At 41.9% G+C, this 26,629-nt stretch overlaps 2 protein-coding genes across 7 annotated transcripts in view; one reads left to right on the top strand and one right to left on the bottom strand.

The window, feature by feature from the left end:
* rpl38 (ribosomal protein L38) overlaps positions 1-21,950 on the bottom strand; it is a 422,602-nt gene extending 400,652 nt beyond the window's left edge. Inside the window, exon 1 of the mRNA XM_067487926.1 lies at positions 21,940-21,950. The gene's annotated coding sequence lies outside the window, so the exon portion shown is untranslated. The remainder of the gene's footprint in view (positions 1-21,939) is intronic.
* Positions 1-24,675, top strand: part of sdk2b (sidekick cell adhesion molecule 2b) — a 254,571-nt gene extending 229,896 nt beyond the window's left edge. Inside the window, exons 32-46 of one of the 6 annotated variants that reach the window (XM_067487921.1) lie at positions 563-633; positions 1,326-1,458; positions 1,979-2,035; positions 2,662-2,763; positions 3,118-3,233; positions 3,580-3,766; positions 5,413-5,550; positions 5,994-6,155; positions 6,463-6,588; positions 8,031-8,195; positions 8,345-8,485; positions 9,998-10,157; positions 15,709-15,838; positions 20,778-20,834; positions 21,360-24,675. In XM_067487921.1, coding sequence (XP_067344022.1) covers positions 563-633; positions 1,326-1,458; positions 1,979-2,035; positions 2,662-2,763; positions 3,118-3,233; positions 3,580-3,766; positions 5,413-5,550; positions 5,994-6,155; positions 6,463-6,588; positions 8,031-8,195; positions 8,345-8,485; positions 9,998-10,157; positions 15,709-15,838; positions 20,778-20,834; positions 21,360-21,782 — 2,168 coding nt within the window. In that variant the 3' untranslated portion in view covers positions 21,783-24,675. Of the gene's footprint in view, positions 1-562; positions 634-1,325; positions 1,459-1,978; positions 2,036-2,661; positions 2,764-3,117; positions 3,234-3,579; positions 3,767-5,412; positions 5,551-5,945; positions 6,156-6,462; positions 6,589-8,030; positions 8,196-8,344; positions 8,486-9,997; positions 10,158-15,708; positions 15,839-20,777; positions 20,835-21,359 lie in introns of all 6 variants that reach the window. The other 5 variants (XM_067487919.1, XM_067487920.1, XM_067487924.1 and 2 more) reach the window with 5 other exon arrangements.
* Positions 24,676-26,629: the final 1,954 nt, after the last annotated feature.

Below are 26,629 nucleotides of genomic sequence, written 5' to 3'. Positions count from 1 at the left end.
ACTTCATTCACCAGTGGAAGTAGAGAGCTATTTTAATATAGGGAAGTCAAAGGGAAGTTTAATGGCATTCATTTTACATGTACTACCAAAAATGTAAAATCAGTGAAGTTGTCGTTTAAGTCATGTCATTTCTTTCATTTGACCTAATCTGCACAAACTGTACAAATCTTCTACAGTGTATGTGCTAATGTACCGTATGCACACATAGGTATCTCCTGGTCCATCAATGCCACCACACACTTCTGTATCACTATGAGCTTATTGTCTGCATGAATAGGCCTATTGTTGTGATGCAGACACAACTGGCAAAAGTAGCAGGTGATGTCATCTGCACAAGACAGCACTGTTAAAACCTTTGCCCTGTGGTGATTTAGGCAACTAAAGAAATGTTTGCTCCACTGAACTTGAACTGATATTTTTGATTCCTCTGTCAGTGACTGTTCCATTGTATCTATTGTATGTTTACGCTTAGAATGCCACCGCACATGGGTAGAGTTGGTGTCTGGAATTGTGCACATTTTCAGGTCAATTTAGCTCATTTGTCTCGCTTTTATCGCCTCAGCGCCCGACGAAGCACCCACAATCCTGTCTGTCACGCCGCACACGACAACATCAGTGCTGATTCGCTGGCAGGTAAGACAAAGAGACAGTGTAGCGGGTTTAATATTCCATTGTTCCCAAAAATCGACAAAAGTGGGGAAAAAGTGGCCTCTAATCAGAGACCATGGTGGTCTCAAAGCAGGCCTGTAGTTACAGACTGCTTGCTGCTTACTTTTACACACACCCTGTACTCTGCCAGAGTGTGTGTGTGTGTGTATTTGTATGTAATAAAAAACACCTTCTCCCACACACACACCTGAATTAACAGGTCATAAAGAGGAAAACAGGAGGCTCCAAGCCCCACTTTTATTTTTATGGTGAACACTTGTAGAGTTTATAGGGATGGAGAAGTACTTATTTTCCCTTTCTACTTGTTTCCCTCCGGGCCTGCTCTCTCATCTCCAACCATAGGGGATTTCTCAGAGTTACTCACCTGTGGATGAGCTCAGCCTGAGTGAGACTTTTTCTTTGTGTGTGTGTTTCTGTTTCGATTACTGTTAAGTCTCTTCAGTGATGGTAAGTTAGAGACAAAACAGAGGGTGATTAAGTGGAAATTTTTACAGTGAAGAAACACACAAGTAAAATGCTTGTGAAAGTAAAATTAACGATTCATATGACCTCATTATGAGTCAAAACCTGGGTCACAAGCTGTATTTCGGGCTGCTTCTGGAGTTCACTTCTGTAGCTATCCGCTGTATTCAGCCTCCCCATCTTTTCCCTTTAAGCCCCCCTCTGAGGAGAAGATCAATGGAATCTTGCTGGGTTTTCGTATTCGGTACCGCGAGCTGCTGTATGACCGTCTGCGTAGTTACTCCGCTCATTCCGTCAACAGTGTGTCCACCTGGGCAGAGCTAACTGGTAAGGAATAACCTGCACGTTCTACCACGGATAATATTGGTTTTTTTACACAAATTAATTCAGCAAAGGCATAATGAGAGGGAAAAAAACTGTAATATTACTTTGCTTTATTTCAGTGACGCCTCACACAATTATGAGATTCTGTCTAGGTTGATTTTTCCTACGTGGCCTTGTGTCAGCAGCACCATTATATCCATCAGAGAAAAACTTTCACACAGGCCAATTCTGTCCCCCCCCCCCCACTTGGTCTTGACACTTCACAGTAAAACATTTCATCTTGTGATCAGTAACTATCAGCTGCAGGCTATTATTAAATTTACTTAGGGGCTGCTGTGTTTCTACTGCACTGTGCAGCTTAGCCTATAATTTTGCTCTTATTCTGACTCTTACACAGAAGCATGAATACTGTTATTGTGTAGCTTTTTTATCACAATAGTAAGTCCCCTATCAACAATGAAGTTCAGACACTAATACCAGTCTGTCCGCTACCTCCCTTTAATTTACTTGCTTTTTCTTTCAGCCCCCTACAGCATCCGGAACCTGAGTGATTCAGCTCTGACCCAGTATGAGTTGGACAGTGAGTTTTGTTATGCCTCAGCCTCACAAACACACATGCCCCAAACTAATTAGATTGATAAAAGCTGTCTCTGTTTGGATCTCGTCTCGAGAACTCTGCAGCACTGAATAGTTACGCAGGAAAAGCAAAGGATTGAGCAAATTAACACATCATTTAGCTGCATGCGTGCAATGAGTCTGAAGCACTCTGTACACAGATATTCGTGGACACTGAGTACACAAGTCTACCTTTAAGGACAATCACTAGAAAAGCACATGGACATATACTGTCTTTCTACTGTACCTGCAGTTTGCTGCAATCAGCAGCCACATAATTAAAATGTACATTTTATGAATAAAATTCTTTAATGTATGTTCCAGTTATGCACATTTAGATGGAAATATTTATACAAATACGGAAGTAGGAGTGTTTATGGATGGGAAGCCATCGAGGGATCATGTCTTTGTTTATACACCACATATTCTTTGGGCCATTTGTGCAAGATGCCAGGATTTGGCTGGGGTAGCGTTCATCTTACCTACTCAATGATTAGGAATGGAAAATAAACACTTAAAACGTACTTTTCTCAATTAAAAATACTGTGCAACTCCCAACTTTATAATCCTGCTTGTTTACTTGTACTTCAGAGCTAAGTAAACACAAGCGCTATGAGATACGCATGAGCATATACAACGCTGTGGGCGAGGGGCCAACCAGCCCACCACAAGAGGTGTTCGTGGGAGAAGCAGGTATGTACGCTTCCTGTCATTTTAATCAACACAGTCTCAAGTGCATAATTATTTTGCTGCCCTGAATGAAAGCGAATTAGCTTTTCCATATTGCAGCTGCTCCAGGCAACCTGTGTATTGAAATGATCTTCTTTAGAAGCACGCTGAGATTTCACCTGTAATTTGTCTGTTTTTTTTTAATCCCAGGGCTTTTCTGTGTGTAGGCTGAACGAGTTACTTAGTTGGCCCCAGGCCGTAATGCAGTCTACTCATCGAGTAGAGTCGTGATACCAGAAACTGAAACAAACACTTTTCATGCAGAAGATTGCCTTTGTCTTGTAATGTATGTTTAATTTATCTGATGGCCTCCTGCAGTGCCTACAGCCCCACCCCAGAATGTGGCTATTCAGTCTGCAACAGCCACCCAGCTAGATGTGACATGGGACCCTCCACCTGTGGATGCTCAAAATGGGGACATCCAAGGCTACAAGGTCAGCTCTCCTCAGGCGAACACTGTGTACAAAGTGCCAAACTGGGCCCAGGAGCGAAGCATTTAAGGGCCTTCTTCTCCAGATATTTCTTTACCCCATTTATTGTGATTCTATAAACACATCTATTTGATGTTAATCATCATAAAAATCCAATTTTTGCACTTTTAGCTAACAGTGTTTCAGCTGCTGCTCAAGAAAACATTTACAGTGAATTGATGAATTCCCTGTAAATGAAATGAAATTGAATGTGTTTCTGAAGCGAGTTTTAAATAAGTTGTCTGTAGTCACTCAACAGCGTCTGCAGACTCAAATATTGATTTATTTCTCTTCGTCTTATTTCATGTAGGTTTACTTTTGGGAGTACCAGCGTAAGAATGAGACAGAGCGGCTGCGGACTCTGTTCATGCCTGAAGGAGGGGTGAAGCTGAAGAACCTGACTGGCTACACCACCTATATGATCAGCGTAGCTCCCTTCAATGCTGCTGGGGATGGACCCCGCAGCCCACCGACAAGGGGACGCACTCAGCAAGCAGGTACATTTCAGCACTATACCAATAACGTGTACATTCTTTGTCCATGTAAACCAAGTGCAACCGCTAGACTCCTGCGATCAAGCAATAAAGTAAAACAAATATTTCCCTGTGTGATAAATTAACACATGATGGAGAGGCACCGACAAAAAGAAGACAAGCTGAAGACAAATGAGGTAACAGGATTATATGACTAAAGCAGATAAATTAGAGCGCGCACAGCCATGTTCATTCATTTGTCATATTTATGTTCTGCTGGTGGTGTTGATGTTAGTGTAGAGAACTGTGCGAGTTTTCCCTCCAAGTGGATGAGTCAACCATGAGGAAAGAATCTGATGTGAAGATGATGCTAATCGTTGCTGTCAGCATGCCAAACGATGTTAGTGGAACAAGACATTGAGCAGAAGTTCCTCACCAGAAAACCCACTCAGAACTCATCCTCTGAATCTCCCGTTTTGTCTAAGAAGTGGGTGGTTTGAAAATCCTTTGAGCAAGAATGTCTACAGGCACGCTTTGTCTCCTCAAAACCTTCTCCTATGCTGCTTTTAAGTCTTTTCTTTTTCTCTCCTCCTTTATTCATTCCTTCACCTACTGTGTAAAAGCAGCACTGTGTACAGCTCCGGTGCTGCTGAATACTGTAACCCAGAGTAGTAAAAAGGAGAGAAAAGGTGTTTGCAGCTTCTTGGTTTCCCTCGTGGGTCAATGACAGGGGGGTTACAGGTGAGAAGTTGAAAGGTTCAGATGGAAAGAACACTGTAGCCATAGTTATCCCATCTTTTTAGGAGCCGATGCAAGCATTCCGACTCCTCGAAAAATTTGAAGACATCAGACTAAAGTGTATTTCGAACACAGCGGTATCACAAGCTGATCCAACTGAAATGGGGCCTGGAGAGTGGTAATGGTCACTGTGATTATCAGTTAGTGTGATGTAATTTAAAGCGATGTGAAGCCTTTTACCCTGTAGGTACCACTGCAAAAGTATGAACAAGGATATATCCTCACTGCAACGCATCTCATCAGTGCTTTGGTGAAAGTGCAGCAGAAAATGTCGATTCTCTTGATGGGAAACTAATCACCTTTTCAATTTTGCCAAGCGCAAAGTAAAACAGCAGCTGTAACACTCTCAGACAGCACAGATGTTGATATTTTTAAAGCTACTAAGACCTTAACAAGTTCCCCGTCTTGGGTTATTGCAGGCAAGTTAAAATCCACATTCCATGATGTTTTTTTTTTTTACAGAATATTCTCATAAGCAAGCTTGATTGTTTCAGACCTTTCAGCTGTTTATACGTGTTGTTCGTGAAAACCCAGAACTTGTTTATACAACTTTAAAATCTGCACAAATAATATGTAGATTAATTCGCAAACATTTTAGTTTAGGCTCCCACACTTTTTACTGCTATATATCCAAACATCTGTTTTTTGGAAAAAACAAACTTCCCCTTACATATACCCACTGTATTGTGGCAGTGGGCTTGTGAAGTGGTTAGTGCTGCCTCTTCACAGCTGTAAGGTCCCGGCCTCTCGCACAGTGACAGCTGGGATATGCTTTATCACCCCCATGACACTGAACGGGATCAGCGGTTACGGATAATGAATGGACTATACTACTGATGAATCTTTTGACCTTTGACCTCTGAATGTTCCAGCTCCCAGTGCTCCCAGCTTCATCCACTTTAGTGAACTAACCACCACCTCGGTCAATGTGTCCTGGGGCGAGCCCACCTTCCCTAATGGCATCATTGAGGGCTATCGGTTGGTCTATGAACCCTGCACACCGGTAGATGGTAAGCTCCTGTTCTTAGCTATTGCACTTTCCACTGTTCAAAATGGCTGCTGGCTTCAGTAAGAGCTTCATGCACACTACAAGATCCATTAGGATCCTAACCCATGTTTAATTGGACTTGGACATTTTGATGAATTTAACTTAAACTGGTGAAAAATCTTGTGTTGTGCATTTTTCTTTAGCTACAAGCTAACCATCACTTTGACCTAAACAGCTCATCACACTTTTTACATATTTACTATCATCATAAATGATATGTGACTGCCGTGCTACAATGCAAACATGTTCCTCACTAATATCCATTACTGCATTTTGTGTGTGTTTGCCTGTGATGAGTGCGCTCCCACATTGCCTGGCCTGTGTAAGACCTGCTTTAAATGTGGTGTGTTTGTCTAGACTCTTCAGTGGCCTGTGCCGACTGTCTTCACTCCCCCTCCCCCCCAGGCGTCAGTAAGACAGTCACGGTGGACGTGAAGGGGAGTGGCCCTTTCTGGTTAAAGCTCAAGGACCTGGCCGATGGAATCACATACAACTTCCGCATCCGGGCCAAGACCTTCATCTACGGACCTGAGGTGGAGGCCAACATCACCACCGGCCCAGGCGAAGGTAGTGGCAGCGGGGTTTTTTTATGAAAATGTAAAGAGATCAATGACTTGTCCCTTCAGGAGCCACCACAGCAGTACGTGCTCAGGACGTTGTTTTGGCATCTGTGGGATCGGATTCTCTTCCTGCTGAAACACTCCCATTTGATGGCTCGGCGGGGCCAAAACTGGTGGGGTGGGGTGGGGTGGGGTGGGTTTCGATCCTGGGGCCTTCTGCATCCCAACCCGAGCCACCAGGCCCTCTTGTTTATGAAAATATAAATGTTTTTAATTCTTTGTTTTAAATGCTTTTTTTAATTATTATTCCTCAGGTGCACCAGGGCCCCCAGGTGAGCCCTTCATTACACGATATGGCTCTGCTCTGACTATCCATTGGACAAGCGGAGACCCAGGACGTGCTCCTATCTCACGCTATGTCATCGAGGCCAGACCTTCAGGTGGGTTCATAAGCTGAATGAGGATACATTCAAATAATAACCATTCTGGTCATGATTACATTGAATCATGTCCAATGGACTTCTTTCTTCTTGGTAAGAAACGTTTCGCTACTTTTCCAAGCAGCTTCCTCAGTCTGAATGAAGTGGCTACAGAACCCAGTTATATCCTCCGGAGTTGGCCTTTGTTCCATCCTGGCCTGAATAGGCTTGTTAAGGTGGCAAACAACACATTGTTTTTCTTGTGTTTAGGTGTTCGGTCTTTTGGGGTAACAGGTCTTTTTTCTATCACACTGTTGGTGGGTTTGAAGTGAACAGGTATGCAGTGTTTTCTGATCCTTTTGAGCTTCTCTGACACTCCCGCTATGTAAGGATCACCAGGATTTTCCTTTGACGCTGAGTCTCTTCTCTTGTCTGTCGTCCTTCTGGTGGATGTGAAATACTGTCTTGTTTAAATCCCACTTAGGATAACCACAGGGCTTGAGAGCTGTCCTCAGTTGTCTGTCCTCCTTCTGCTCCTTGGATAAGTAGTGAAACATTTCTGACAAAGAAGAAAGAAGTCCAGTTGACATGATTCAATCTTCTGATAATCAAACCTGGCTGAATGAGAATTTTCACAGATACATTAGAGTCATGAGTTTATAGAAGTCGTCTGATATTTGCTTCCTTGATAGTTTGACTAGGGAAAGTGGTGTGAAGTGTCAACATCTGCTGCCTTGGAGTCTGTGTCCCTAGTATTTTAATGGGTTATTGATCAGGGGGCTGCAGTTGATACAACTGGCATCTGGTTTCAGTTGCAATTGACAGGCTGTGGCAGGGTTAGGAAGGTGATGGATGGATGACTCACAGGAAGGGCCATGTTTCACCCCTTTGAAGTAGAAATGGGGGGTGTTGCTAATTATAGCTTTTTAGGAGAATCATGCAGGACTCTCGAATGATGATTGGTTAGCAGAGGTTAATTCTCAGTGGACACCTTTGTATCCCTTCATTTTCTCTAGCGTCTTCATCTGATTACATAAAGTTTTCTAACTTTTGCCAAAGTTCTGCAACTTGACAGATGAACTCCTGTTTCCTGTTAATGTTTGTGTTTTGCCATTAAACGAGTCAAACTTACATTGATGTTTACAAGCAGCCATGTGTAATAAATAGTCTCTGGCGAGACTTCCAAAGCAAGCGGAAAGACATCTAACATTGCTTCATTTGAAATATAGTCGCACCACTGTTTAGGATGTAAATTTGGTTCCTGTAAATTTTGCGGGAGCAGTGAAATTGATGGATTGTTTAATATTTGTTGGAATTATGATTTACCCCAGGAGCTGGCACTCAGACCGAAGCAGTATACCTACAAAAAAACAACCAGTTAACAAAGACGTATTGGCATTGTTTAAATGTTTTGGAATTGAGAGTTCCTCTGACTCCAAAATTGCACTCAAACTCTATTACAGATGAGGGATTGTGGGATATCTTAATTAAAGACATCCCCAAGGAAGCGACATCACACACATTCAACATGGATATCCTGAAACAAGGGGTCAGTTATGACTTCCGGGTGATTGGAGTGAACGACTACGGCTATGGCTCTCCTAGTCTACCCTCTCCTTCTGTATCTGGTGAGCTTTTATGAATTTGTTGATACAGATTTGAATTGCATTGATTTACAAACGAAACTATATGCCCACGGGTTCAGACATCACAGAAGTAAGGAGACATGGTTTAACAACCGTTCTAATTCCAATTCAAATTCACTGCGTTTACCCAGCTCAAAAAGTGGCACCTTTCTATGAGGAGTGGTGGTTCCTGGTCGTGGTGGCACTGGTGGGGCTAATCTTCATCCTGTTGCTGGTTTTCATCCTCATCATCAGAGGGCAGAGCAAGAAGTACGCAAAGAAGTCTGAATCAGGTGAGTGCACGCAATTGCACAGTTAAACGTAGCCTTTTGCTATTATGGAAGCCTTGCTCCTAACCCTGTGGCATCCAGCCATGCACCATGAAGGGCCAAGAATCTGCAAATCTGACTTTTCTTATAAACCAGTAGCGCTTTACTAGGGGATTTAATGATTTGCGGTTTTCAAACACAGAGCCGTGAAGCTGAGGTAATTCTTTTTGAGAGCGGCATCTTCTGATTTTGAATGAATCAGATAATTGACTGAGCAACATGGGAGCAAAAAGGCAGAGAAGCAGAGATGTAGGGAAGCAGGAGTAGGGGGCATACTTGTCCATTCAGCGCAGCTCGGACATCAGCGGGTATTTCCCTCAGCTCAGCACTTCTGCCATGGATGTTTAGCCGCCAGGCAGAGGAGGGGAGGGGGTCCCTGCGGGTCACTGCCCATCTTTCTGACTGACAGAAGAAAAACAAGAGGTTCCTTCTCACGCCAACACAAAAGACGCTCTCAAAGCCTCAATATCCCCCTCTAAGAATCTGGCTCAGGCCACTGGACCTAACCAGTGCGTTTTCTCTTTCTGAGTGTTTGCATAACCACCAATTGACCTCAAGTTGCCCGGGAGCAACCAGGGAGGTCCAGGCCTCGCTGTGATGCCCCATAAGTCACGGATGAATTTGGATGAAAGTGTTTTTAACCTGTAACAGTGCAAGCACTAGCCTTTTCTAAACAATCATCTGCTGTGTGGAGTGGAGTGAGGGACACTGGAGCTGAGGCAAAATAGCTGCGTTCATGTGTGATGCACATGCTGTACCATGTTCACAGAGACGCACACTCATCTATCATAATATCAGTTATTTCAGACATGCATTTTTATGAGTTTGCTTAGTAGAAATGTAGAAATTGTGTTATATTCCAATAGCAAATCTCCTTTTTTAACAGGACTTATACAGGACTTCTCCATTCTGTCTGAATATCCTGTCCATATTTGTAGGGGTTTTTTTAGCCTGAAACCCCTTTTTTCTGTCATGTTTGTATTGACCTTATCATCACAGGACATACAGCACAACAAACACAACTGTAGACTCTGACTTGTCAACATCCACCTTTAAAGCAACATATTGGGAGTAGGCTTATTCCCTCAAATAAGATGATCAATAGCACTCTCAAAAATCTGTCTGGCCAAAGTAAATCTTAGCCAGTGGTCAAATTAATTGAATAGCACTGCAAACAGGGGGGAAATAAATAGTTGCGTCTACTTTAAGGTAGCAAAATCTGCCTAGCATCACCTTTAAAAAGCTACTAATTAATGCCCCTGGCTGGCTGCTTGCCCTGTTTCCATTATTTCTGTGAGGCTAAGACATGTTTACCCAACAGAGAAACACAGGAGTTGGTATTAATCTTTTCATCTACTTCAGTGAATTTTATTGCATTGCATTACCATGTATTGATCCATCTATTTGTCCTTTAATCTGTTGCGATCATCCTCCCAGACACTAACCCGTCTGTCCATCTGGCCTGTGGTCACACAGTGTCTCTGTACGTGTGTCCAGGTAACAACTCCAACTGTAACGCTCTGACGCACGGAGACATGGTCAGCCTGGATGAAGGCCGCTTTCCGGCTCTGGAGCTCAACAACCGAAGGCTGTCTGTGAAAAACTCTTTCTGCCGGAAGAACGGGGTCTACACCAGGTCAGTGATCCGTGCGAGGACCGCTTCTAAACCATGAAGTTTGAAGTGCAGATGATTTAAATACTAAGTGGTAGAATAATTCCATGAAAATGCCTGAAAATGTTTTGATTGCAGTGGACAAAAAAAAAAAAAAAAAAAAAAAAAAAAACACCCTGAACTTTCATCCACTCTTCCTGCCATTTAAAAGCAGCAGACTCTCTGCAGATCCTCTTTTAATGAGCTTCTGCTTTCATTGAACATGCTGCATGGTCAGACCATGACCTTGTTTAAAGCCAATAAGTCTGACAGACACCTGTACTAAGAACACTGCAGGCTCTGACTCATAAGTCCAATTTCAAAACCAACTGTATACTTGCAATTGGATCATTAGGAGGTGGATTTAGAGACAGTTGCATTCACGTTGTTCAGGATAGGTCAAAGCAGATGCATATCATATCATATCATCCTGTACTGTCACTCACTGGGTGGTTTGGAGGATACAGGCGCACTGTGACAATTTGCCAAAAGGAAATGGTCTCATCTGTGTGTGCTTATGTGGATTAATCTGCATGTTCGTATTGTCCAGGTTACACTGTTCTGTGTAGGAGCCTGCGTGAGACATTTGTATGGGCGGGTGCACCTGTACGTGTGCCAGTGAGTGTGACCTTGAGGACAGATCAAAGCAGGTCCAGGTCTTTGAGAAGCTTCCAGGCGGCTTCCTATTATATCGTCAGCTCGAAAGACGGAGTCGGGGCTAGAAGTGAAAAAATGCACAGATGTACTTTCCGAATAAGTTCTCTTTGAACTCGTTGCAGAAAAAGAAGAAAAAAAAAAAAACAAATCCCAACACCTGAGCTTTCAGTTATAGATTAATGCCGCACCTTGATCTTCGGTCTCAGAATACCAGAGACAGGATGAAGTCCTTCCCCTGATGCTAGGATCAGAAATTAAACGCACTCTTAATCTGAGGTTAGTCATTTGGCCTCAGAGCCTTGTCAAACAGCACATGCCATTCACAATAGATTTTCAATGGAGATTTTCTCTTCAGGAGATCATTTGACCACAGTTTAACACGGGGGGCCTGTATGCACAGCTGTGCAGCTCACCAGTAACCACTTAAACTGTCAATATGCCCCTTTGACATTATAAAATGTCTGCTTATTATAGTATATACGTACACATCGCTGATTCTAGGTTTAAAAAAAGGGATTAGGATTCATGTAAGACATTAGCAGTCTCATTAAGGATTAACAGCATAATTCCTGTGTGGCTTTGTATCATTCTCCCTCAGACGTCTGAAAACTACATTGACACGAGTTTGGGCTTTAAGGAGGTCTTGATGAAGTAATTCAACATAGACAAACGTGGTTTTAAACACTCTTGAGTGACAAAGCTCTTGAACACTTCCGACATGTTAATGAGTCCCTACAGGCGATCGTGGCGAGAAGAGAGCCTGATAATGAGTAAAGACTGGGGGCAGATTTTATTTCACCCCCTGGTTCTCATTTCTTACCCGACATACTGCTGACTGAGTTTTGCTGTGAGAGGATTAAGTGGACCTTTCTCTATCAAAGTAAGAGAGTGGATAAATAATTTACGCCTGACTCGACAGCGTATGAGAGTCGAGGAGTAAGGGGTGAAAGTGGGCTGTGCTTGCTCAATGTTTTTAAACAGGCACTTTATCATAATGTCCCAGCGGGCTCACAATAGCATTTCTTCACATTGGTTCAAGCCCTTTGTTTGACTGTGTTATAAGAGGGCTCGCCGCGAGGACTGCTGAGGAATGCAAGTTGCTAAAGGTTACGTGGTAGAGAGTCCTCCTGGAAATGAGTGCAGATAAGGATTCAGTGATGTTATAAAGACTTTGTTGTGATGTGTTGTAAGTTGGACGGCATCTTGGGAAAAATGTAACTGGGGAAACTTTTCCTTGGCCGAAAAGTCGTGGCACATTTACGCCCGTTTAAGCGTTTGTTCAGGAAGGAATTGCGGGAGGATTCTGGTTAATGGCAGCCAGAGTCTTTCTTTTTCTATCGATTTGACAGCTGTTAGGTGAATCTCTGCTCTGTTCCACTCCACCCAGCAATTCACATCACCACGTTTGCAGTCTCCACTAATGCAGCCTGTAAATCCATCATGTCGGTGTCTTCCAGCAGCCTGAAGGCTTGGTGTGAGAATGGCACCCACTCCTTCCTATGAAAGTTGCCATGACCCTCTCTTTTCTATGTTCCAAATAAAGTAACCCTACAGATCTTCTAAACTTTCCAAATGATTAAAGACCTAATTTAAGTCTGTTAATAGAAAGACTCAGTTCATACTGACATAGAGGAAACCAGACATCATTTTACAGCCACTCCTTTTGTCACGAGTCCCACTGGAAACATTTTTTTGGGCTGGTGCATGTCACATGATCGATGCAGGAATTGCAATACTGCAGTTTGGCTACTAACAGTGGTGGATGGGAATACTCAAAAACTGTACTTAAAGGGGGCCTTCGCTGATACTGAACTTGCTTCTTTTGGTTTTAGTTTGGGTACTACATGTAACTTAATGCCGTAAAACGTCTCTCTGACTTCCCTGTATTAAAATATCTCTTTACTTCCAGCTGAAATGCACCTCCAGATGACGCCACTTGGATCAACATTCAGTTCAGATTATGCCATCTTGTTGCTCATACTATGGAGTTTGTAATCATGCTTTTTCAGAGCTCCTCCAGATGATACTATCTGAACTCTTAACAATGAAAAACTCCTTTGGATGATGTCACCTGGCTAGAATCAGAGAAACTGTTTAATATAGTGAAGTCAGTTGGAAGTTAAAAGCAATGTACATTTTCACCCTAAAGTAAAGCTTTAAATTTGCCCTTTAAGTTGAATTAAGAATACACAAACAAACATGTATTGTAGTAAAAGAAGAAATACCACACTGACATTTCTACTTAAGTACAAGTAAGTTTATTATTTATAATTTACTTAACGTATTAAAAGTAAAAAGTACTTGACATTTTATTTCTCCCTTTATTTCTTCTGTGGACCTGTGCTGCTGTTTTTTTTTCAATAACAAGCTATTTTAAAAATTATGCTTATAATAAATTCTACTAAACTCACTGACCATCATCTATAAACACTGTGTTTCTCATCTAGTTCATTGAGTATTTTGACTATTTTGTAAGGCAGGATTTCTTTTCATGTTAGCTTCAAACAGCCAAATAGTTATTTGTTTAATAAACTATTCCTCATCTATTCACATCCTTTTACTCTAGATTAATCTAGAAGGCAGAAAATACAGTACTTGTACATTGTTACTTTCCACCGCTGGCTACTACACCAAAATTGCTTCACAGCGTAGCATTGGTGAAGCCTTATCCTTGAGGCTTATAATCCATGATGTGTACTGATGGATAGATAGTTCCCACCCCTGGCTTTGATCTCCTCTGATTGGTTAAAAAGGTGAGGCTCACTCACAAATGTCATCTGGGAAAATCTGTGCTGCTGCCAAGTTGTTAAATAATTCTTGTCATTGAAGCCTAAGTTATAAGTTATATAAGTTCTGGAGCTTAAAGTATTAAACGAAACTACGGTGTATAAGGGAAAAAAGTTACAGCACTTCTTATTATAATATTACTGCATATTTAACCCTCTGTTTATTATGCTTTAACAGTTGTAGATGTGATCATGTAATTAACACACACAAAGAGAAAACAGAAGTCATAAAGTAGAGATCCATTCATACACACAGGCATAAGATGAACCTGTGCACATTCATTTCTTCCATGTCTCCCGTAATATCACTTTAAGTTGCACGGCTGCTTAGGCCATTTTGTTTTGAATCAGCCAACGCTACCTCAGGCTTTTTTGTTTTGGGGATTTTCTCCCTGGTTTTAAGTTTCTCTACTAGTTTTTTTCATACGTCTGTACTTTTGTTTCCCTTCTGCCTCCAGTTTCCTGTAATTATTTTTACAGAAGCTATTCAGTGTTAGAAATAAACATTCACCCTTTACATCCATTATTTCAGGAGGCATGACACGGATAAATATGATTATAATTGGATTTTGTATCTAGCGTTTTACAAACAAATCCTCAGCACAACTCTAATGTTTGATGCTTTTGTCTAGTTACATGATAATATCTGAATTTTCCATAATGCAGTCAAACTCAGGTAAGGAGTGTCTGTAATGTGCAGGAAGTTGTCAGCCCAATCAGATAAAACGTTTGCATAACCTGAGATACTTGAGGTCCACGGAACGTTCTCAATCATGCACATACAACACACAGCGATGGCCACGCAAATTAGCAACATTGTGATATATTGTATGTAAAAAAGCTCTCAATTGTACACGTTTGCCTCCGCCCCTCAAGTTCAGTAAATTACCTCTAATCTACTTTATTATAACTCATCAAGGGTAATTTAATTACAGCTCGCTTTGTGATTTCCCTGTGGAGTTTTCCATTTGGTCCCCACCACACTGGAAATGCCACCCCTTGTGAAAACTGCTGGAATTCACCCACAACGTTTTTGACATGCTTTCAAAATATATTTATTTGGAAAAATACCGATTTGGAAATGTGTCTCTGACAAGTAAAGCCACTGTGTGCTCTACAGCAGCTCCACTGGCAGCCGCCGGTGGCCGACACACTGTGGTCTGGAGAGTCAACAAGAGTCCGCGTGTCCCAGCGGTCTCGGCCAAACCCAGCACCAATCAGCAGAAACAGATGGGTGTTTGTTTAGCAGGACTGGGGACAGTGGAAAGTATGGAGGAGCTTAGGCACAGAGAGCTTTTTTTCCTCCCATATTTACTTAAAGATTCACTGACTGGAGCACACCATTTTAGGAAATGTTCTTGCACTCTTTCTTCTTTCTCTGCCCTAAACTTTTCTGGTTCACTTGACAACTCTCCTCGACCCCCATTCTCACTTCACGCTTCCCCTTCGCTTGCTCAGTCAAACCACTTACCCTCTTTAATCCTACACCTTATTGACGCAGTTAAATCACCGCAGCAGGCCATCGACAGTTTAATCCGCATCACCGTTCACGTAGGCTTTGAAAACATGTGCCAGAGCAAAGCCCGACACTGTCATTTGTTTGATGACCCCTTAAGCGCCGCAAGAGTTCAGTTTATACTTTAGTCACAGGGCCTCAATGATTTGACATTCCACAGCCCACAGTGATGACGCAATCAGGGCGAATTGTGCATTGCAGGAGAGACTAGCTATGGGCAGCTACCTCATGAGTGTCGCATGATTCTCATCGTGTTGCACTACACACACAGGAAATACTGTAGTGTCTCAGACATGAGTGAAAACAAAGGAGACCTTGAGTCGTTGCATAGATGCATTAGCTTTAATATCATTTTTGAAAATTGTTTCCAATCTGATGGTCTGACTTCCTGTTTTTTGCACCATCTGATTTTATTTATTATTTATTTTTTTGGTGATGTTTGATGGGTAAAGCCCTGAATAATTAAAATTAAAGAAAGAATATGCTTCTCATGCCAAACAACAAAAAAGGACGTTGCTTCATTAAAGACCACATCCACTTGAATTATTCTCCTAACGTTCTTGTGTCTTTTGTCCAGGTCTCCTCCCAGGCCCAGTCCAGGCAGTCTTCACTATTCCGACGAAGATGTCAGCACTAAATACAATGACTTGATCCCTGCAGAGAGCAGCAGCCTGACTGAAAAACCGTCTGAAATTTCAGATTCACAGGTGCATTAGGAACTCTTGTTTTAGACACTATGCATAAAATCTCTTTGTGTGTCCCTATAATGTGTGTATGTTATGTGTTTGTACCTGTCTGTGTGCACACTGTCATCGCCTTGAATTCCTGAGGAATTCGTTTTTTGCATTCTTGGCTGTACATTGTGTTTGTGTCATTTCATACACGTGGTGTCATTCACCTGAATGCATTTGGCCTGCAAAGGCTATATTACACATGCAGTGGCTACGGTAACTCACATGGAGAGATGTGATTAATGACTCTTCTCTTCTCGGGAAGCAAAGCAGTTTTTAGACCAGGCAGTGACCTGTGGAGAATGTTGCTCTGTACACGTCCACCTGAGATCCAGTCCACTGCACTCAGCCACAGCACTTATTGTATTAGTAGTTGAGGGCAGATGCACTCTGCAAAATTTATTTTAGAGCTATTGGAAGACACTGCTCCAGCCAGGCAGAAAACCTACTGAATTTTCAGTGAGTCAGGCCAGAGAGAATGGTGGGAGGGAAAGGACTTGAGGAAAAGTAGAACAATGCATCGACATTTCACTCCAGCTCTTGTTGTGCGGTGGGGGCCAGTCTCGTTGTCAGCAGCCAATAAGTGCAATTGTGAATGTCTGATGATTTTAAGTCTTCTGCAGAGACACTGTCAGGACTCATGAGTGTGGAAGGTGCAGAGTTCAAAATGCTCTCAGTCAGATAGTTGTTGCCCAGTGAATGGGATCAATAAATTGTCTCTTTTTTTTGTTCATTGGTCCGTCTGTGTCAGGGCCACTTCTGCCCCCCTGTATTCTGTTTCTGCTCTTGCTTACATCACCCCCACCCTCCTTATGGCTCTATGGTTTAGGGGAACCATCTTGCAGTCTGCTTTCTGGTTTTTATCCTAACCAGACCAAAGCGTGTGTGTGTGTGTGCATATGCTTCCAGGCTTCCTTCAGTGTTTTCTTTCATCTAGGAATTATTTACGCAGGACATTTCCCAAATTATCTTGGAACATCTCTTACGTCGCTACTGTGAATTCCACAGGCAGAAATCTCTCCCCACCTGGCCTTATCGATACCTAAGTCCTATTTACAGATCAAATGAAAATCTCCCCACAATGAATCACTACGGACAGGAACTTTTACAGCACGATAACGTTCCCCCAAATGAAGCATTTCGGCATGTCATCACCTGTCTGACATATCTACCGTTTGCACTTGTGTATTGTCAGACCTGGCTCCTCATGCAGTAACTGCCTCATGATGACTCCTGCTAGCTGCCACGCTGCACATTCATAGGGCTATCGATAGCTTTGATGGGCTAAAACACACAGAGCACCGCCTGTTAGCCCGGGGCTCCGGTGCCATTCCCCTTCACAGGCCGCCGTATCAGCACCCAGTGGTCCTTCAGAATTTCGGAATGCTCTTTGAAGTTTTATTGAGCGGATGACTCCGAGCTATCAGTATGACATTCTGCTTTCTGTCTTGTTTAATCCCTGGGGCCTCAGCCAGCAGGTATAAGTTGACTATTGTACTCCTACTCAAGAGGGGGTTTGGAGGAAGCTAACATTGACTTGGCAGGGCAACGAGGCCGCTGTTTCTGCTCAATAGGTCTCTGCCTAATTCCCTGCAGGTAGAGGCCTATTGACATTTTTCCTTTACTATATAGACTTTCTAATTTTCCAAGGTTGCAGTGCCTTTGTGTGCTATTTAAGGCGGAAACCAGCGAAGGCAGATGATCTCATTTCTGAGTCAGAGATAGATTGTAGATTATCTTTCTCTCTCTCTGTAGAGTGGCATTCCAGAGGAGAGAGACATAGAAAAATATCTGCTTTCTCTTTCTTTAGTGCCTCTATCAATGTCTGTCTGTCTACTGTAGCTTTTTTGGTTGATGCTCAACTGAGAAAACAGCTTGTAAAGTTTTGGTTGCCTCTAGTGACAACACATCACTTTGTTTCATCTGCCCCCGGTTTGAAGTATGACATCATAAACCAGAAGAAAAGACATTTAAGGCCGCAAATAAATTAGATTTGATTTTTAATAATTTCATGGCATGTGTACAAACAGAGAATATTGGAAGGAGGCTGAAGCTGTGGTTAAAAGTGTTATGTTAAAACTGGCCTCGTCTTGTCCCTCAAACCACAGACAGATGTCATGTTTAAGGAAAAAAGCTGAATAAATGCACACTCCTAATGCTTCCATTACTGCTCTGGGACGCCACTAATGCCCAACTAAATCCCTTTCATTATAATTGTTCTGATGAAGCAACATATAGTGTATGTCCAGTAAAAGTGCACGTGTGTAACCCCCCTTCAGCCCCACATGTATTGTTATTGTCTCTCTGAACCCCTGCTGTGCTCACTTCATCAATGAGAGTGACACAGACAGCCCTCCCTCCTCTTTGCAATAATCCATAACTAGAGGACAAAGAACCCACTCTGTCGTACTGGGCTATGCATCCATTTTTTATTGGGTGGGGGGGTATCTTTAGCTACCTAAGTGATTGTTGTTTCAGTCCCATGCAACTGTATGTATACTGTAGGAAAGATAAAATTTTAAATAATTTTAATTTTTAAGTCGCATGCCAGGCAGATGAGCACAATTAATTTACACATTATCTACGATGGCCAGAGTTGCGCATGAATGCATGCGATTTTCCAGTGATTGTGTCTGTTTGCAACCGAAGAACATGAACACGAGCATCATTGACACGCAGGGTGAGCAGCAAAGACTTTGTTCAGAAGATGCATATGTGAGGCATTGAAGGTCCATCCAGGGCATAGATCCGTTACATTTCGAAAGTGTCAAGTGCCAAATGGTCTAAATCAATTCCGCCCCCACCCCCAACAACAAACTAGGCATCTCAATGTACTGGACATTGGGTTAGCTCTTGGTGGATTTGAGCAACACTGATAATGACAGCATGCAGAGTTCAAAGGTCAAAGTTCTATGAGATACAAACCCACCATATGTGCAGATAATGAACAGTTTATCTCCAGCACATAGTAATGTAATCTCAGCCCATATTTGATTCACACCCACTCTTTTTTTTTCTCCTTTTTTCTGTACATCCCGCATTGTTAGCAATTGTAAACAAAAATGCAGGACAACTTTATTAAGCTGATGATAAAATAAACTACTGTCAAGAGGTATCCCCAGTTAATTGGATAGATTTCTTAATCTCTTTCTCTGCCTAGTTTAACAGCATAATGATGAAAAACGCTTAATAATTGACACCAGAAGGCTGCTGTGTGTCTGTCTTACATGTATCTTTGCATAAATAAGATGGTGATTCCCTTGAGGCTGAGGTGCAATGCTGCATTTCTTGCCTAAAGTGAGCTGCTTTCACAGCATCCAGCTCAAGTAATTAGCTTGTAATGTGTAGAAGTAAGGATCTGCTTCACGGACCACGCTGCCCCGGAGGCAAAGTTTCAAGCATCCCCACTGTAGGTCCCTCAATTGGATCCTTGAGTTATTTCTGTTAAAGTCTCATGATAAAGCAAAAGCAAATGAACAGATTGGAGTTGTGTATACTTGTACGAACATCTTTTTCAAGAGTCGGAACATCTGTGGAATAAGCTCCATGGCCAGGCCGAGCAGAATGCAACTCACCATGTCAGCACATGGTCTGCACTCACTCTTTCCCACTGCCACACACACACAACTAGGGTTATGTTTCATCTCTTGGTGCAGTGTTAATTCTTTCAGAGTGAGGTAACCACTTAAAGTGACTCAGTATCTCTTGTTGGTCCACTGTGGCTGGAACTTATTGTGCTGCTGTATTGCAAAATGTACTGGCACGAGGAGAATGCTTTTCAACACTGGTTGGCCTCAAGTGTTTACAACTGGGTAACAGTGTTACAAAGGACACACACAACCACTGATGCATCTCGGACTCTCACTGTCCTTATTCAGAGGAGCAATATGAAAGAAAGCATAATCGTTTTGTTCGACTTCAGAATGTTGAAGGATAAACATTTCTGTGCACAACGTTTGGATTTGATTAATTTGTGGGAAAGAGAGAGTGGATAGGAAACTCGATCTCCTTTGTTTGTTTAGGATGAAAAAGGATACAAAACCAGGACTGTTTCGTTTATATTTAATCCAAGCCTTTCTGTTTGGACATTCATTAACTCTACTGACAAGTTTTTTAAAAAAAAAAAAAAGGAAAGCATGTATATAGGGATTTTGTATAGGAGTCCCGAACAGTGTTGAGACAGATGGAAATCTGACCCCAGCGCCATATGCATCACATATGTGCTGTGCCATATCTAAGGAGAGATCTGTGCTGAGGATTATATGTTTCGACTGCGTTCCAGCAGCCATGTTTCTCTATGAGAAATGGGGAATGATAATGTGAGGAATGAAAGGGCAAAGAACATTTTGAAATTATCAGCACCATCTCCACGGCGTACAGTTCTGAAAAGAATACCCTTATCCTACATCTAATGCATACTTCCAGCAGACGTTTCTGGAAAATTATGCTGTGACAATTTTGGCGCAGTCGACTGTGAATTATTACATTTGTGGCCAGGTGATTAATCGCCGGCTCGCTGGCCAAACGGCAATTAGCTGACTATGAGCAGTCCCCGTGGAGCTTTCAGTAATCACGTTGCTTTCTGTTTGACGCCTGGGATTTGACTTGACATGAATACAATAGCATTTCTATGGGCTGCAATGAGAATTCATTATTATTATTATTACTTTAATTTCCTTAAAGATGGCTTGAGTTGAATACAAACTATTCATTGTATGTTTTCTTTGGACAACCTATGTTTTTTCTTCATATATTAGTTTTCATATCATTCACACACAATGGCATAAATACTCTATATGTACATATATGTACGCACTCTGTGATTATATAAGTACCATTATTATTATGATTGGGCCATTTTAATCTTTCTGTTATGGTGATGTGCTGTAAAACCTATTGTTTTGTTCACCCATAGGAGGCGCTGGTGTTTTCATATGGGACAGGTGGCCTACATACACTTCCACTGCATTTGGTGAGGTTCCTGTAGCTGCCTGCTTTGAATGTTTGTAGCCTAAATAGATGACTGGTTCCTTTGACTAGTCCCATCCAATCCTCTCCCTCAGACTCCCCATCATTGGTTTTATGTAGTATGTTGTGCTACACAACACCAAACCTTGTCTTGATGACGTGGTGTGGATACAAGATCCTAAATCCTCCCGAACATATGTAGTTTGATCCAGTGAGTGAAGGAATTAAAGTGGTAAAGATTTGAAAATTGCCATCTAGTGTAGAAGGTCACAATGCACGCTTAAGTAACAAGCCATCGTTGTCATGCTTTGACCATTTTTGGCCATTGTTGGTGTCCATGTGTTCTTGTGCTGCGCTGTAAGTGTGTGTGCATGTGCGTGTTGTTTAGACAGGGATGAACTGATGAGTTTGCAATAACTTCACAGTCATTTACATTTAAAGCCTCAGCATCTCTAACTGCTCCACATGGAAACCCTGGAGAACCTTCCTGTGCTATTGCCATCATTTGTTCTTCTGCTGTTTCTTACAGGGCAGTGACAGTGAGTATGAGGTGGACCCCAACCGACAGAAGACCCACTCCTTCGTCAACCACTACATAAGTGACCCCACCTACTACAACTCCTGGCGTCGCCAACAGAAAGGCATATCCCGGGCACAGGCCTACAGCTACACTGAGTCCGAGTCAGGCGACCCAGATCACTGTGTCCCACCACCACTGCCTCCCCTACCTCCGCTGCCACCCCAGCTGAGTTCACCCAGCCCCCATCCTCAGCAGGCCCAAGGTCAACCACAGGGCCAAGGCAGCCTGTTTAGACCCAAAGGTAGTCGGACTCCCACCCCTTCTCAGCAGAGCTCCAACCCCCCAAGCCAGCACAGCACCCTCTACAGGCCGCCCAGCAGCCTAGCCCCAGGCTCACGGGCCCCCATTGCTGGTTTCTCTTCCTTTGTGTGAAAAATACTGAAAAGGACATTGAAATTTCTGAAAATATCTACCCAGCTTGTGTTGAAGGAGAACATAGCACTGCATAACGTGCAGTCAACCGAATCGAGTCATCTATGCCTTTCGTTTCATTAATTATCTTTTCATTTTCGTACAGATTAGTTTCTTTAGTCAGCCTGGATACGCGAGGAACATTACTGAGACATTTTGGACAACTTTTTTAGTGTGTAATATGTGGAAGTGTGCCAGTGTAGACTTTGATTTCTCTTGCCAGTTGATAAAATATTCACTTTTATTTTGCTGTTTGAACTATTTGCATGATTTTTTTCTTATCATTTCTTTCCTCCTTTCTTGTTATGTTTTTTGGAAAACAGTCAAATGGTTATCTCTTTGATTCTGTACAAAGCCACAAGAATCTTTGAAAACACACTATATATATAAACTATATATATATAAATATAGTATATGTACCTAGAAGACAAAATCAAGTCAGTGCAGATTTTGCATTGATGAAGACTGATAAAACTATACGGATGGAGCCATATGGTGGAAATAAAGGGTCAAGTTTTTGTTTGGACTGGATGAGCTGGATGTAAAAAAAGAAAATAAGCAAACAAAGACAGACGTGGATGTGAAATTCATGCCAAATCGAACAACTTTGAATATGTTTGCCAGAAGAGTTTTAAGTGGACACAGGAGAAACAATTGTGTTTCCTTGGAAACAGCTCTCTGGACTATAGCACACAAATCCATTTAAAGAATCGAACATTTGGCCACGGTGGGTCAAATGTCAGTGACTGCACTGTGCCTGAAGGATTCTGCAGATATATGAAATGAGTGTATATCTGTTAAAGTGTTTAAGTCTTTTTGTGAGTGTGTTACAGTGGATCAAAGATGCCTTGATAGAGAAACCCTTATTTATAATATCTGGCAGCAGTTGTGGTGGAACTGCTGATGGTGCCCTCGGCCGCGGCACCGTAATGGCTGGACTCGTGTTTCGAGAGCCTTCTTTTAATCTTGACACACATGGGCTGTGGAATTAATTTCGTGCACCATCCCATACTTTGCCCCCTTTTTGCTAATTCACAAAAACATACAACAATTCCAGTCTGCACATGCTTTGAAATGAAACATTGGTGAGTCAAAACTTTATGAAGTAACCGGGGACTGTCACGTGTGAGCACTGCTGCTGGTCCTGCTTGTGTGTCAACAGTGGGATTTTGATAAGAAACAAAGGATTTTTTTTCCCTGTTTCCTCCCTTGCTGATATAACTCTTCTCTGTTACTGATCACTATCATGGGGCAGCGCTGAGTCTGCACCAAGAGATGATGTCATTGAATTGCCTCACCTCTTTCGCTTTTGTGTAATCAATCACTGTGTACTATTCAGGTGTGACTGTACTGTCCCAAATGCTAATGTGGGTGCGTGCGTGCGTGTGTGTGTGCAATCACACTTCTTGTGCGTCAGCTTTACCGATCATTCATTGTGTCTGGTTATAAAGAGATTGTCCTGCAGCAACTTTAAAGTCACGGCACAGAGGGATGGCACGGTCCAGCCGCCTGACAGGCGCACTCATAATGCTATAGTGAAGAATCAGTGGTGTGGTCCTAGTTTCCATAGTTCAAAAAAAAAGGAAAAAAATGTCATCTACTTTCTTTTCTGTGGGGTGATTTCATTGTAAGCAGCAACAACTTATCATGCAGAATCTGAATGAATATATGATCACAGTACATTTCTGAAATAAATTATTTTTCAATGTTATTAGCGGTTTGGGTACTCTGTTGAGAATAGAGGGAATGTGGGTAGAGTGTAAAGGCAGGGGTGATGAAAAGAGAGAGCACTAATGACTGATGGGTGGATGACAGCTGCTAATAAGTGCACTTGAAGAAATTTGAATAATAACCAATAACCACTGAAGCCTAAAGTTTGATTCAGACCAGAAACACCTCTCAAATTACAGTGTCTTCATTCCTGTCAGAAAAAGAGACGGGGTTATCAAGACATTAAATAGATCCTGGCAAAACTTATACTACGTGGCGCCAGTAACTACACCATAGTAGTTAGACATCAGTAGAAACTACAGCCCTCCTGCTGCCGTCATCACCACCCACAGTGAATGAACCAACATAAACGCAGCAATTGCTGCCGTCTCCTATTCATTAAGGAGACTGGAGAACTTGAAGTTACCTGGATTTACCCAAGTTTTGAATGTCAATAAAAAGTATGCATCTGTCTGCAGTGCTGCTTTTAACGATCGAAATCTCACTGTGAACTACACTTTTAGGTGTCTATGGCAAGAGCTCTCAGCCTCTTGCATCAAGTAGAAATCCATCTTCAGTGGCACAGAGTGTTGCTAAGCATGATGGCTCAGCAACCACTTAACTGCACAGAGTTGTTGCATCATGAATGTGATTGTGGATTTTTGCAGTCTTTTTTTTTTTTTTAGGGTAAACAGAGTAGCGTTGTGTTTACTTCGTAATGCTTGAGTTGCTAAATAAAATAATCGCTGCCACGATGGACTTAAAAGTTGGATTTGGAGTTTTAAAATAATGCCTCATAGGAATACAGGAGTACAGCAGGAATCTGATGCACTTTCAAAATTGTTCCATCTGGACGTCCTGGTTGAGATTTCTTTGCAACTTCCTGTGTGTTTCTATGACTTCTTTTCGGTCCAAACGTGGCTCTCTTTTGTTAAAGACACACTGTGTATCCTGTCACAAAGGGAGCATGCCTTTCAAATAAAAAAACCCTAAAACTTGTATACCTAACACCAGCAATGCTCTGTGTAAAATGTATTTTTAATTTTATTTTTTGTAAGCACATACTGTAGGCTGGCTCTGTCAATGGTTAATTAGCTGATGAAATTCCACCTAACCTTAATGCTACGGCAGAATTAAATTGGATCAGTGCAGATGCTGTGAAATCCTGTTATCTGGTTACAAAGGTCCCTTCCTGACTTCTTCATCTTGCTCCCCGATAACTACAATTCATTAGCTCATCAGTTGTGTTTCAGTTAGCTGAACTGTTTTACTTTGCCCTTTACATCCATCACACTGCACATTAACTGATATAGTTATATATTTAGGGCATAAAAATGTGTTGCTGGTGTTTTTTTTTTTTTTCCTTTTTTTTTTTTTTCAAGTAGCTCAAGTAACAGACACATACTTCCATGACAGATGTGCATGTGCTGTGTCAGATGGTTTCAGATGCTAATTGGATCACAGTCTACTTGATCTACAGCTAACCTACTAAACACATAGGCATGAGAAGAGAAGAGATTAGATGGGATAGGAAGGAACAGGGAATTGGACCAAGTGCATCCAGAGCACTAATCCCTTTTTTGAAAACATGGGAAATTTCTCCTTGACAGAAGAATCACAGACAGGAGGTATTTCACATGCTGAAATGGTCATTTCTCTCTCCATCTTTCACACTCCCTCAGCGACAGAGGAGAAAGAGCGAGCTGGTTGTCCTTGTGAAAAGGGACCAAGGTACTAAATGACCCTGATGAGCTTTGAGAACACACAGTTGAATTATTAAAGGATTCGGACAGAAGGTGTAGTTCAAAGGGGTTTGAAACCTTGAATTTAATTGCCTCATTTGTGAGTATTACTGAGGGCGGTTTAGGGATTTGAAGAGGATACTGGCTGTTTGAGAAAGGATACTAATTTGAAAATGAGGGTTGTTCCCAGAGTACCATTCATATATGTGTGTTTCTGATGCTCTATTTCTGACGTCACGTGCAATATGGGGGGAAAAAGAGGGGGGGGGGCTTTTTGGTAAATCCCTTTGCACCAGCTAACCTCAGTCTCACTCTTCTTGCAGTTTGGATGAAACTGCTTTCCACAGTGTGGATCAAGCAAGATCCAGTTGGGGACGTGAAGCAGCTTTAAATAGTTACGTAAATTGCTGAAATTAGATGAAGTCATATTTAGTCACAATATTATTTTTTGATGTGCTGGTTTGTCCAGTTTACAGTACAAACCAGTACAAAAGAGAGTCCCTGGTGTCCCGGTTTCTAACTGTAGCCCTTCCAGTCTTTGCATGTTATATAACATATGACACAAAGCTACACAAGGAAGTTATAATTAAATCCAAGGCCTGCTTTAGGGTAACACACCATCAAAATTTAGTGTGCTGCACAGCTTCACTGAAGTCCCGATAAGCTAAACAGGGCTGGCGAGAAAACTCTAAGCTACTAATTGGTCCACTGTGTAATAATATAAGACCCAAGGTCCAGATGACTGCAGCCACACAGGCACAAGATCATATCAGCATGACCCGAATGTGTTACACATCAAAGGTGGAAAATTCGCTTTTTGTGTGGAATTAAAGGCCCTTTTTAATGTAATGTGGAAATTGTCAAAGAATAATTGGTGTAAAGGTCACCACGTCTAACCTAATTACGTTCATGGATATTATGAGTTAGTAACAATATAAATCAGTACGTCTGGACTTTTCATTATAGTAATGGCTACTTTGCAGTAGGCTAGATTATTCCTAGTGGTACAAACTGGAATCAAGTGGCAAGAACATTAATTTGTGCTGATTTACATTAACTCTGCTCATTATCAGACTACACTTCTTATATTCTGAGTTAATATGTCATGAGCAGAATTAACTATTACAGTGACTGCATGCTCATACATTTAGAGAATGTGCAGTTGCAAGCATGAGAAAGACTTAAGTTATTATCCTACAGTTTTTTGGATTTTTATTTTTTACTTGTCTACTTTAAATTTTAATTCAATGTACTTTTATCTAAAAAGAAAAAAAAAACAAATTCCTAAAAATCATAAAAGCATTCAAATTAACAATTGCAGATCCGGCAGGAACTTCGGAAAAAACATAGCAATAA

The sequence above is a fragment of the Channa argus genome, chromosome 20 (assembly GCF_033026475.1).
Source record: "Channa argus isolate prfri chromosome 20, Channa argus male v1.0, whole genome shotgun sequence".
NCBI classification, from domain to species: domain Eukaryota; kingdom Metazoa; phylum Chordata; class Actinopteri; order Anabantiformes; family Channidae; genus Channa; species Channa argus.
This window is presented reverse-complemented; position numbering and strand designations above follow the sequence as displayed.